The sequence below is a fragment of the Perissodus microlepis genome, chromosome 19, assembly GCF_051167445.1.
Source record: "Perissodus microlepis isolate ML-2025 ecotype Zambia chromosome 19, ASM5116744v1, whole genome shotgun sequence".
NCBI classification, from domain to species: Eukaryota; Metazoa; Chordata; class Actinopteri; order Cichliformes; family Cichlidae; genus Perissodus; species Perissodus microlepis.
The window spans coordinates 28,900,044-28,913,137 of NC_140479.1; the positions used below are offsets into that span (position 1 = coordinate 28,900,044).

The 13,094-nt window shown below is 41.6% G+C and overlaps 1 protein-coding gene across 1 annotated transcript; it reads right to left on the reverse strand.

Moving 5' to 3' along the window:
* Positions 1 to 126: 126 nt before the first annotated feature.
* Positions 127 to 8,524, reverse strand: mavs (mitochondrial antiviral signaling protein). The gene is made up of 5 exons (XM_084915739.1): positions 8,423 to 8,524; positions 6,679 to 6,801; positions 5,968 to 6,148; positions 4,148 to 4,887; positions 127 to 3,151 (listed from the first exon to the last, which is right to left on the reverse strand). Exons 2-5 carry the CDS (start codon positions 6,799 to 6,801, stop codon positions 2,531 to 2,533), a joined length of 1,665 nt encoding a protein of 554 aa, XP_084771865.1. The 5' UTR covers positions 8,423 to 8,524; the 3' UTR covers positions 127 to 2,530.
* Between the last annotated feature and the right edge of the window lie 4,570 nt (positions 8,525 to 13,094).

A 13,094-nucleotide genomic window follows, 5' to 3' on the forward strand; every position in this document is an offset into this window, starting at 1 on the left:
TGAGACAATCTGAATTTTATTTAATGGCCTATTATGCCTGATTATATGTAACTTTTTCCTAAAGGAATTCAGTGGTTACAGTTTTAAAAAAACACAACAAAAAAACCCCCCAAAAAACCCCATACATCTTTTCAGAAATTCAAGTTTATTGATGTGAATGATGAAGTGCAAAGCCAAGTCAGTGCATATAAATTTTAGGTGGAACTTTTACATTTTTACAGATTACATAACCACATGAACTGTAATTATGTCATCACCTCAGCAGCTCAAAAAGGCTCTTAAAAAGTGCAAAAGATTTTCCTTAAAATTTCATTATTGACATCACTATCTACAATAAAACCTCTCAACTTACAGAACAAACCTAAACATGTTTTTATTTAAAGGAGAAAAATCATCTATTGACGACTTAAACGTTGAATCAAACATTTGCACCATATAAGACAACCTTAGGCTTAAATTGTGCCAATTGTTGCAAAAGTTGGTGCCAGTTGCAAAATATAGTTATTGACATTTTCTAACCGTAAAATAACATTGATTAAATTTAAACACGCATTTAGATACATGAAAGCAGAAGAGGACACGTGTCAAACGCCATAGACAAAACCCAGGTTATGATACAATGATCACTGCCATGATAAGAAAACACTTACCTGCTGTTTACAAAAACAAACAAACAAACAAACAAAAAAAAAAAAACAGAAAAAGTGGTGGGTGGTGCCATGGAATAATAATTCCTACCAAGAAGCCTCATAGCGCTAAGGAAGTTCACGGGCAATGACTTTAAAAAAAAAAAATTTATGCAGGGATTAGCTGACTGACTGCTTGATTGCTGAGTGTTTGTTAATTAGGTATCTATATTGGACTTGGAGAAGGCATTCGACCGTGTCCCTCGGGGTGTCCTGTGGGAGGTGCTGCGGGAGTATGGGGTGTCTGGCCCATTGCTACGGGCCATTCGGTCCCTGTACAACTGTTGCAGGAGCTTGGTTCGCATTGCCAGCAATAAGTCTGACTCGTTCCCGGTGGGTGATGGGCTCCGCCAGGGCTGCCCTTTGTCACCGATTCTGTTCATAATTTTTATGGACAGGATTTCTAGGCGCAGCCAAGTGGCGGAGGGCTTTCACTTTGGTGGCCTCAGAATACCATCTCTGCTTTTCGTGGATGATGTGGTTCTGTTGGCTTCATCGGGTGAAGGCCTCCAGCTCGCACTGGAACGGTTCGCAGCCGAGTGTGAAGCAGCGGGAATGAGGATCAGCACCTCCAAATCTGAGGCCATGGCTCTCAGCCGGAAAAGGGTGGAGGGCCCACTTCGGGTCGGGGATGAGTTCCTGCCCCAAGTGGAGCAGTATCTCGGGGTCTTGTTCGCGAGTGATGGGAGAAGGGAGCCGGAGATCGACAGACAGATTGGTGCTGCGGCTGCAGTGATGCGGGCGCTGCACCGGTCCATCATGGTGAAGAGGGAGCTGAGTGTAAAAGCGAAGCTCTCAATTTACCGGTCGATCTACGTCCCTACGCTCACCTATGGCCACGAGCTGTGGGTAGTTACCGAAAGAACGAGATCGCGGATACAAGCGGCAGAAATGAGCTTCCTCCGAAGGGTGGCTGGCCTCTCCCTTAGAGATAGGGTGAGAAGTTCGGCCATCCGGGAGGGGCTCAGAGTAGAGCTGCTGCTCCACATCGAAAGGAGCCAGCTGAGGTGGTTCGGGCATCTGACAAGGATGCCCCCTGGGCGCCTCCTGGGTGAGGTGTTCCAGGCATGTCCCACCGGGAGGAGGCCCCGGGGGCAGACCCAGGACATGCTGGAGGGATTATATCTCTCGGCTGGCCTGGGAACGCCTTGGTGTTCCCCCAGATAAGCTGGAGGAGGTGGCTGGGGAGAGGGAGGTCTGGGCTTCTCTGCTTAGGCTGCTGCCCCCGCGACCCGGCCCCGGGTAAAGTGGATGAAGATGGATGATATCTATATAGCACATATATATATATATATATTTACAAATAAATACATTTAAAGCCATATTTCCCCACTATGAATAGGGGAAAACAAAGAATTTACACTGTGGTGAACTACCGGTACTGCTGCCTCCACAGTCCCCAACAAGCCAAACTCAGGTCCTTGATTCATTAACTCATGCTGGATGACAGCCAATAGTCTTATCTAGCTTGTCAGAGAACATGCAAACAATGATTAATACACGCCTTTAAAAAACACACATTTGCATCGCACAAGTGCATAAATAACCTGAGATTGCAACCCAGTTCTTTGAAGTGACCCAACTAGAATAGTAAGGGTAGATTTAGTTTTTGTTCCCTATAGTCAACCTCACTCAATAATAAAGACATAAAATGTCAAACTTAAGAACAGAATGGTAATTAGTGACGTGATCAAAGGTCTGCAGAGCCAGCTGTAATTACTGTAGGTAATTATTAAACTGCTGCCTCATGCCAACCCATGGCAGTGATTTCATTAAGGCACCTAAAATCCTTTTCAAAAGCCTTAAAGTCTAATCTTCTCTTTCATTCCAGGTATTATATCCCCTTATTTGTTAAACCTCCACACCATCAGCATTGCACAGGCACCCACTCCTGCAGCGGCCAGAATGTACTTTGCATTAGGTGATTGGCTGAGACGGGTCCACGGAGCTGAAGTATCTGCTGGCTCTTCTCCTGCTTTGAAGGTGGTGTTTAAACTCCCAGAATCAGCAGCAGGATGAGTGAACGACGGTGGTGCCGAGGAGATTTCTTTGGCCGTTTCACCATTGACGTCTAGGTTAGGGATAGATGGCTCACCGGACGCATGTATCACCAGCTCCTGTGTTTCAAAGCTTTGACACGGCGACTCAAACTGGTTCTCCTCAGGTTCGTTATAGTTGAGATTAGCGAAGCCGGTCTCCTGGCATGGCAGTGGCGTGACTGTAGTAACTGGTGAGTCGAAAGAGGACACGTCATCCGGTGGAGCTTCACTTATTTGCAGACGCTCAGTGTTGCCCGAGTAGGGCTGCGGCTCTGAGCTGGACGCGAGGATACTAGGACTGGGTTGATTTTGCGGTTGGATGCTGACGAGTTGCCCTGGCTTGCTCAGACAAACATCATCATTAAGAGAGGCCTCCATCACCGGAGTACCAGGCCTGGGGGAGGCTTCAGCTGCAGTTTCAACAATCTGGGGGGAAAATTCATAACAGAGGTCAATTTTATTGCCAAACTGCAATTTTTCAATGTCCTAACTTTCAGGTATGTGTAAAACCTTATAGGTTCGTTAAAAGCACCTATATGGAGGTCTGGTAATAACACTAATACATACTACTGTCAAAAATGCTAACTTAAGGTTCCATTGAATATAATACATGTCATACAGGAAAACTTTTATATCGGATTTTCTCACTTGTACAAGTTTAATTGTGTTCTAGAGTATTTTCCTCTCTGAAATTTTGAATGAAATCATCATTACCAAAAGTTTACAAATAAATGTGCAGGATGGGTTTTATGAAAAGATGCCTTGTGAAAGACTAGGCCTATGAGACTGCTAGAAATTGTTTTTGTGTGTGTGCCTTCCAGTTTTTTTGTATACCCTGCAGTAATGTGAGCATGTGGCTTAATGGCACACGTCCAATGGTGTTATGCCCTTCCAGTGACTGTCAGCTGGAGACTTTTACTCGCCAGGAAATACAGTAATGTTCCAACAAAGGTCGAACTAGCAAGGCCCTTTAAAAAATTACACATTTTTCAACATACTTTTTAGGGTTCAAGGATATACACAATATAGTTGGATCATTAAAAAAAGTTACTTACTTAAAAAAAGAAGAAGAAGAAAAGGCTACAATCGTACTACAATACTATTAGCAAAGGTTATTTTTGTATGTATTTGGAAACAATTGTAGCAACCCTTTGCATGTTCTCCTCTGTCCACAGATTACTGTTCTTAGTATAAATAATTTAATGTAACTTTATATTTATAGAAATGAAATTTCTCTAGAAAAGAGAAAAAAAAAAGCCAAGTATACCACCCAAAGAAACCACAGATGTAAAGTTTCTCATTTTGAACGAAATGCTGCCTAAGGTGGTTTAAGCACCAAGCTAAGTTAAGTGAATATCAGACAGCACTGCTGCAGGAGGTGCCATTATTCAAGTCTTAAAATGATCATATTTTAGTATTCACCTGTGTAGAAGGAGGCCCAGAAATCTCTTCAGGCTGTGAGACAGCATCAGGATTTTTGTTCAATGGAGGAGTGCTGTCCTGGACCGGAGGCTTCTCTGGGGTCCTTGTGTAGAAAGAGGGTCCATCAGTCACATCAGAGTTGATCTGGGCTTCAGGTGGACTCTCTGGCTCCTTGATCTTTTTGGTAATCCTGCTTCCGAGAGGATCTGCTTCATGGTGTTCAGTTGGATGTGGTGGTGGAGGAGTGGTTTCCCTATTGACAGAAATGGCACCATCTCCAGAGCCCACCTGAGCTCCAGCATCAGCAGCAATATTTTGGATATCTGATTCAGAGTTTTCCTCTGGCTCCTTGCGAAAATTAATATCTCTCTCTGTGGATGTCACCCGAATGTGTGTGGTCTTGGGGGAAGCAGGAGGTGTTGATGGAGGATGTGCCACTTCAATCTGTGTTGACTTTGGAGGCTCAGGGACAGGCTCAGGTGGGGAAGCAACTTTGGGACCTGGGTCTGCTGCACTCTGGGGGGTTTGTGGCAGTGTTGGAATTTTCGGAGAGGGTGGGGCCTGGATAGCTGGCTCTGGGGGAGCTGGAGGAGCTGAAGGAGCTGCAGGAGCTACAGCTGGCAGAGCTAGAGCATCCCGACTGTTATCACCACTCTCTGGAATGGGCAGATGACCGGCAGATGGTGCCGGGTGGACGTGTGCCGTGACAACAGACGTTGGAGAGGAGCCGGGGTTGGAATCTAGGGCAAAGGAAACAGTTCTGCTATTTAAATCTCTCATGACATCCTATCAGTAAATCCCTGTGAAATCCTGAAGGACTACCTAAATGTGAAACTATACAGAAATGAATTTGTCATCAACTCTGCAATGATGCATATACACATATATATACATTTTCATTTTAAAAATGAAAATGTATATATTTATTCTATATGCAACACGCTCTGCATAGTGTTCTTCAAAAAGGAATCCATTTAAATTTTAACAGTTTTCCAAGCAGCATTTACAAATGATGAATCCAATATACTTTAGTCTTGGATCTAAACAAACAGAGTAATGTTTGTTGCATAATAATGTATATATAATCACTTTTCTGAGCGACTGTAAACATGTTTGGGTTGAAACATATTTGCATTATCTGCACAAGCTGTTTATGTTTCGGAGAAGGTTGAGTTCAAACTGTCATTTCCAGCACGCTGAGTAATCCAACAAACCAGGACATAAAAAAAAATAATAATCTGGTCTAGATTAGCAAAAACACAGGATGTATTGCAGCATGTCATTACTTATTTGATAAAAACTATGCCAACAATGGAGAAATTGCTTGTGAAAACATTTTGCAGAAATAACTTGTATTACTTTCTGTATGACTATCAGTCTCTCACATCGTTCTTCCACCCTTCTTCACAGCGTCACTTCAGTTTACTGCGGTTTGCAGGCATTCAACTTTTCAGTTTTCTACTTGTCAATAGGTGTTTTCACTGAAGAATGAAGAACTTCAGAAATGGACTTGGAACCGTTCCCATACTGTTGGACAGGAACAGGATCATTGCTGATGTATTTCCTCTGGGGAACTGGTTACATACCTGAATGCTTCAGATTTAAAACTGGCCTTTATCAACTGCTTTTGTAGAGGTTTTCACACTTGCTACTTAGTAATTCACACATTACTTCTGCTCTATAGCTTAGTTTTTGTTATACAAATAATGACAAGTGTGCTTTGTCATGTCAAAAGTGTGTACCAAGACTGTATCCGTTACTGCTTACGTAAACTTCAACACTATCATGTACGGTGCTGGGTAAATTATTTGGCAACTTACTGTTAACATCTGTTAGAGCGTTGTATTCTGCTCTGATGTCCGCTGCAATGGTTCTCTGCTCACATGCCTCAAGCGCCTCAATGAACTGCTCGGGCCAGTTTTCTCTTCTTTTCAGGCAGTCCAAAAGAAGCATCATGCCATTATAATGCCCACTTGTCTCAGTTTTTGCCTCAATGACGTCCTAAGATTTGTTAAAAAAATAGATCAAGTGAGAAAACAAACTCAGTTTAATAGATAACAGACAAATCATCAGTAGTTTAGTCTTTAAAATATGCCTTTACCAGTGCTAATGCCCTTTACTGTTCGGTTATCAATAAACAACCAACCAATCAACCAAAAAAGCTAATTTAAATCAGTGACACTAGTGTGTTTACCAAAACAACAAATGTCGTTTTTACAGTGAGAGTCGTGCAAGGAATGGCAAAATAGTTTGAGGCCTTTTTTGGGGTTGCCTAACTAACAAGGCTTGTACTGCTCAATGTGTTTTCATAGGAGCATTAAATAGTCATTAAAGACAGCAAATAATTGGTTGGTTTAAATGAACACTTTCTGATTTAAATGAAGAAATGCAGGCTACTGTATTTAAACACAGTTCACATGTGGCTATACAACATGGTAATATACAGAAAAGAAGGTATCAGACTGAGTATACTTGGGGTGCATCTAAACAGAACAACAAAATTCTTAGTCTGAGAGCTTTCTGAAACATACCCTGTCGTGAGCAGTCAGGCAAGGCAGATGCATTATTATTTCTCTCGGTTTCACCTTGGAAACGATGATTGCCATATTCCGCCGTATGTAGCCATTGTACAGTTTGTCACAGGCGAACGACATCTGGAAAAGTCAAAGGGCAAAAATATTACAAATGTTTACTTTTGTTATCAACTCTCAGGTTCTACAGCTATTTACAGCTGCACACCCAGATAAACACTTTACTACATTTCAAAATGTCAGATAACACCATTTTATATTTTATTTTTTTAGCCTCACTACAAATGATGTGTGAAAGTACCCTAAAAGTGAAACCATGAAACGGGATTGAAAAGCACAGTGAGGGGATTCTTTTCCAATGAAAGTGAAAGTGAAAGAGAAAATGCAAGCAAAGGGCAGCAAAGGAGGGAAAGTGCTTTTCTTTCATTTAGAAACCTTCTCTTTTTTCCTTTTAGTCTTGACAAAGCCAAAAATCCCCTCCAAAAGGGAATAATACACTCGTAGCATCAAGGTTGCAGCCGCCTGGAGTAAGAAGAAAGAAAGCAGGCCCCACTAATCACTGATTAATCATCTCCAGGATTTAATACCTGACTTTCCAATGTGCAGTATTAAGCCCCTGTTCTAAAACACAGTTGCATATTTTCAGGGTCAAATGAAGGCTTGGGATCACTTATTTGTGTGTTGAATACACTTTAAGCCCTTTCATTTGTTTTTACCTAAACAGCTAGATTAGCATCTGCTATGAGGGGGAGTCATTTTCACAGAATATCAGTGTCAGTGCTAGCTTTAAAAAAAAATGATATGGGACTCTAAAGTTCTGAATAAATGTGGGACATCAGCAAAAGGAGTCTGCCTGTGACTCAAAACGGAAGTGATGTCAGGGGGAGCAAACAAAGAGCAAAGTCTTCCTGGCTGTCTTAATAGCCCACAGAGGACATGGTTTACCTGACAGGTAGACAAAGTGTTGAACCTTAAGATTAACAGGAAGAAGTTTTGAGAGTGTGCATTATTTCCAAGCTGGCGTCTAAGTATAAAGCGAGGAAAGATTGTAGATTAACAAGACAAGGAAGGACACAAAAATGCACCTTGACACAAGGACAGTTTCTGAACAGCTGAGCCGAATGAATGACCTCTAATGTGGCAGGTCATTCCTTGCCAATATCCTTGGCTTTCCAAGTCTCAGGATCAAGTTTCATAGACAGGTCTGGTCCAGTACGATATTACCACCGCAGCTATTTTAGTCCAATAAAAACTCTCAAGACAAAAAGAGGTCACAAGAAAGAAAGAAAGACATTGAGACGTGTGTTGGGTAATAACTGCTCCAACCCGTTTTTGGAGGAAAACACCCAAAGAAGGTCAGGAAGGAGGAAATAGGGTGCACACAAACTACACGTACGACCGCGTGTCAGTTACTGTAATATCACGTTAAACTTTCAAATCTATTTTGGGGGTCAAACAATTCGCGACACGAAGTTTGCAAATAAATTTAAAAAGGCTACACCGCCACATCACACAGAAAAGGACTGACACCTGCCTGTAAATGATCGAAACCTGTCTGAAATAACCGAGTATGTGCTAACTAAATGGAAATAACAGTCAACTGCTGCCAACAAGAAATTAGATAGCAATTCGTTTTAGCTGGAGAGTGTCGTGTCTAACATTAGAGCTAAAACATTAAGTAAAACATCGATTCTGTTGAGCAGCACGGTTAATTTAGCTTCATAAATCATAATGTAGTGCTCACCTTTGCTTTTTGGTGTCCTTGCAGCTCGTCACTCCCTTTCTACGACGATTCCTGCACTCAGTAAAAACCTGCGTCCTCCTCGTCTTCTCACACACACATCTGCTCAGCGGTTTCCCCCCACGAGGGCTCCCTCCTGCTCTCCTATTGGAAAACAACGCCATCAATCAAATATTGGGCCAATAGAAACTGCAATGAAGACGTAATGAAGGCGTGGCTTGCTTATACTTGACCCTAACCCTGACCTTTCTTCTGCTGTGATAGGACGGCAGCCGTGTTACATTGGATCTCGATTTCTGGTTTACATCTGTCCCTAATCCCATGTGAGTGAAGTTGGCCCCCCCACCTTCTGTGCACGCACTCACACACGCGCGCGCGCGCACACACACACACGCTGCTGTTTTAAATAGCATTTTAAAGCTGCTGCTGAATAGGGTCCAGCTATGTTTATTTTATATCACTTATAGTGACAATAACAACAACGCTAGAATTTTGCAGGATTGCCATATGCAATACGTATGAGCAACAAATTAAAATACTGGGGAAAAAATGGCAGCAAATAAAGTATTTGACTAAATATACTTTAATATTTTCATGCTTATCATTTCATGGTGATCAACACCGGGAAAACCAAGGAGTTGGTGGTGGACTTCCGGAGACGCAGACCCACCATACTGATACCGGTGAACATCCAGTGAGTGGACATTGAGATAGTGGACTCTTATAGGTACCTGGGTGTTCACCTGAATAATAAACTGGACTGGAGCCACAACACTGATGCTCTTTACAGGAAGGGTCAGAGCAGACTCTACCTGCTGAGGCGGCTGAGGTCATTTGGAGTCCAGGGAGCGCTTTTAAAGACCTTCTATGACTCTGTGGTGGCATCTGTCATTTTTTACAGTGTTGTATGTTGGAGCAGCGGTTTATCGGCAGCTGAGAGGAAGAGGTTGGATAAACTCATCAGGAAGGCCAGCTCTGTTCTGGGATGCACCCTGGACCCAGTGCAGGTGGTGGGAGACAGAAGGACTCTGGCCAAAATAACATCTCTGATGGACAGAGTCTCCCAGCCCATGCATGTAAATGTTGCTGAACTGCAGAGCTGCTTCAGTGACAGACTGCTGCATCCTAGATGCATGAAGGAGCGTTTCCACAGGTCCTTCCTCCCTGCAGCTGTCAGACTGTACAATCTGAACTGCTCCCAACAAACACAGATGTTTACATCTGCGCTGTAACTGCAATAAGTTAATTAACCGATTCGCACTACAACCTGGTTTGCCTCCTATCTGTAGTTATCTTTATTTAATTTAATAACTGTACAGTACTCTCTGTATATAGTAACCACTGTCCATAATGTAAATATGTAAGAAAAAAATGTGTATGTTTCTGTTCTGTGTCCTGTGTACTGTTTGTATATGTGTCTTTTTGGCTGCTGTTACAACCAAATTTCCCCTTGTGGGACAATTAAAGGATTATTCTATTCTATTAATCATAAGGAAATAATCCTGGTCACCAAAGTTACACTTTAATCCAGTACTAGAGGACAATAATACTCCTGTGGCTGTTTTAGGAATCACTGTGATTTGTACAGGGGTGAGGGTAAGCACTCTTCAAACTACAGTACTGTGCAACAGTTTTGAGCCATATCTCATTTCTTTATATTTTGCTTCTAATGATACACTTTCTTTTAAGGGGGTCCTCAGCAATAGTTCTCCAGGCTTCCTGAAGGTCTTTCAAGGCTTTTCTTTGCATATTGGCTGTATTTTAACTCATTTTTGGTAAAGTCCTTGTATCTAATAATTTTTAGAGAAAATCTTTCTTTTTAATTTTTTTGTTTGTTAAGCCACCTAACACTGAAGGAATCAATCAAGCATAAAAAAGGCATCTTACTCAAGGGAAGAGCCAATGATATGTCTATGCACTGCAGACATTTTAGCAAGAACCACTTTTGAATGACATCTTTAGGCTCTTTGTTATAAGCTGTTGGTAAAAAAAAAAAAACATCATTTGTTCGCATTTCTTGAATTGACAACAATGTGATTCCAAAGACAACACAGTGTGGCAGGTATAAAACAGTATTTTTGTACCAACAGCGTGATTCCCAATGAGCTATTGGTTAGAAACTTTGCATATCTCAGTAGAGTGCAGTATTTTCTCAAAAAAACTGAGGAAACTGAAAAAGTGGAGGACAAAAGAAGTGGCACGCCTAAAAAAAGCTAGTTACAGAAAATAAACATTATCTGAAAGACCTGATACAGGACCTGAGAGATGGATCTGGGCCTTTGGCTGAACCTTCTGCTGTTCAAATACAGTGGCAAGCAAAAGTATTCGGCCCCCTTGAACTTTCCCACATTTTGTCACATTACAGCCACAAACATGAATCAATTTTATTGGAATTCCAGGTGAAAGACCAACACAAAGTGGTGCACACGTGAGAAGTGGAACAGAAATCATACATGATTCCAAACATTTTTTACAAATAAATAACTGAAAAGTGGGGTGTGTGTAATTATTCAGCCCCCTGAGTCAATACTTTGTAGAACCACCTTTTGCTGCAATTCCAGCTGCCAGTCTTTTAGGGTCTGTCTCTACCAGCTTTGCACATCTACAGACTGAAATTCTTGCCCATTCTTCTTTGCAAAACAGCTCCACAACTGCCCTGTGACGGCCTCAGAGGTTGTCTAAGAGAATATTGGGAGCAACAACACCATGAAGTCCAAAGAACACAGCAGACAGGTCAGGGATAAAGTTATTGAGAAATTTAAAGCAGGCTTAGGCTACAAAAAGATTTCCCAAGCCTTGAACATCCACGGAGCACTGTTCAAGCAATCATTCAGAAATGGAAGGAGTACGGCACAACTGTAAACCTACCAAGACAAGGCCGTCCACCTAAACTCACAGGCCGAACAAGGAGAGCGCTGATCAGAAATGCAGCTAAGAGGCCCATGGTGACTCTGGACGAGCTGCAGAGATCTACAGCTCAGGTGGGGGAATCTGTCCATAGGACAACTATTAGTCGTGCACTGCACAAAGTTGGCCTTTATGGAAGAGTGGCAAGAAGAAAGCCATTGTTAACAGAAAACCATAAGAAGTCCCGTTTGCAGTTTGCCACAAGCCATGTGGGGACACAGCAAACATGTGGAAGAAGCTGCTCTGGTCAGATGAGACCAACATGGAGCTTTTTGGCCAAAATGCAAAACGCTATGTGAGGCGGAAAACTAACACTGCACATCACTCTGAACACACCATCCTGGACTGAAATTCAGTGGCAACAGATTTATGGAATGAATCAATATTGGATTTTTTAAAATTTAAATCATTGTCAGTGTGTATGCAGGAGGTTGGAGAGTGGTACAACAGTCAGCGTTGTACCATGTAAAACATGTTGGCGACTCTGTTATGGTTTGGGGCGGTATTTTAGTCAGTGGTGTTGGGGATCTTGCCAAAATTAATGGAATTTAATTACCACTGGATTTGGATCCACATACAATACTATCTAGAAAACATCCAACTGGCAACAGTTTAATAAAAGCATACAATACAATAAAAACACAAGAGCATGAACCTCAGCATTACTGAAGCAGTGTGGGATCATCTTGACAGAGAACAGAACAAAAGCAGCCAAAATCCAATGAAGAGCTTTGAATGCCCTTTAAGAAGCCCGGAGAACCAACGAACACTCAAGTTCGTTAGAATTGCACAAACTCTGCTTTTGTCCCATTTTTCTAGAGGCTAAAGCTAAAGCAGAGAGAAAGCTTTCACTTGTTTTGTTACATGCAGGGGCAATGAACTGCTGAAAGAGCTGCAGTTGCAATAATCCATTTTCTTGAGTGAGTTTGAAGTCCATTGTTGCACCTATACCTGCACTTGTATCTGCACTTTTATAGTTATATCTCAGCTAAATAAACTGTAGTTCTCACACTATTTTCACACCAAACTTAAGTTTGTCAAAGGGTAATATGAAAGTGAAAGCAGCAAACAGGTTTGTTAGAGTCATAAAAAATAAAACACAATTTTATAGCACAGAAGAAGCAAAATCAAAGCAAGTCAAACTTAAATCTTGGCATATGCTTATTTTAAACCAGAAGGTGGAGCTAGTTGCTCACTCTCAGAGGCTTACTGCTTATTTAAGCCCCTGAGGGATGTGTTTAAAGATAAGGTCGCCCTTAGCGTGACAGTATCGTGTCATGAACATGTTTCTCTGTGTTAAAAACATTAAAAGTGGTACAAATTACTGGAGGAATTTGAACATTTGTAACATTAACTAGTTTATAAGACACTTACTGCACTACAACAAAGGTTTTATAGTATAAATGTTTTAAAACTGCAGTAAGTGAAAGTACATTCCACAGATGATGCTTCATTGTAACTGTGCTCGCAGCTTTGACTTGATATCTCTCAAAGTACGTGAGGAAAAAAACATTTTGTTGTCTTGGCCCATTCATTTCCTGCAAATATATATTAACTTTTTTTCAATTTTCCTTATTAAACTGCAACTACAGGAACTACAGCTTTCTAATTTCACACATTACGATTAGTTTTCTCTCCACAGGGGGAATTATTACTCTGCCTGTGAAACACTATTCTATTGTCTTCCACTACTCTCAGGGGAACTTTGTCAAGTCTGGAGTCACAAATGTAATTTTTCTCAGCATGAGGTTGGAGGTCACACATTTAT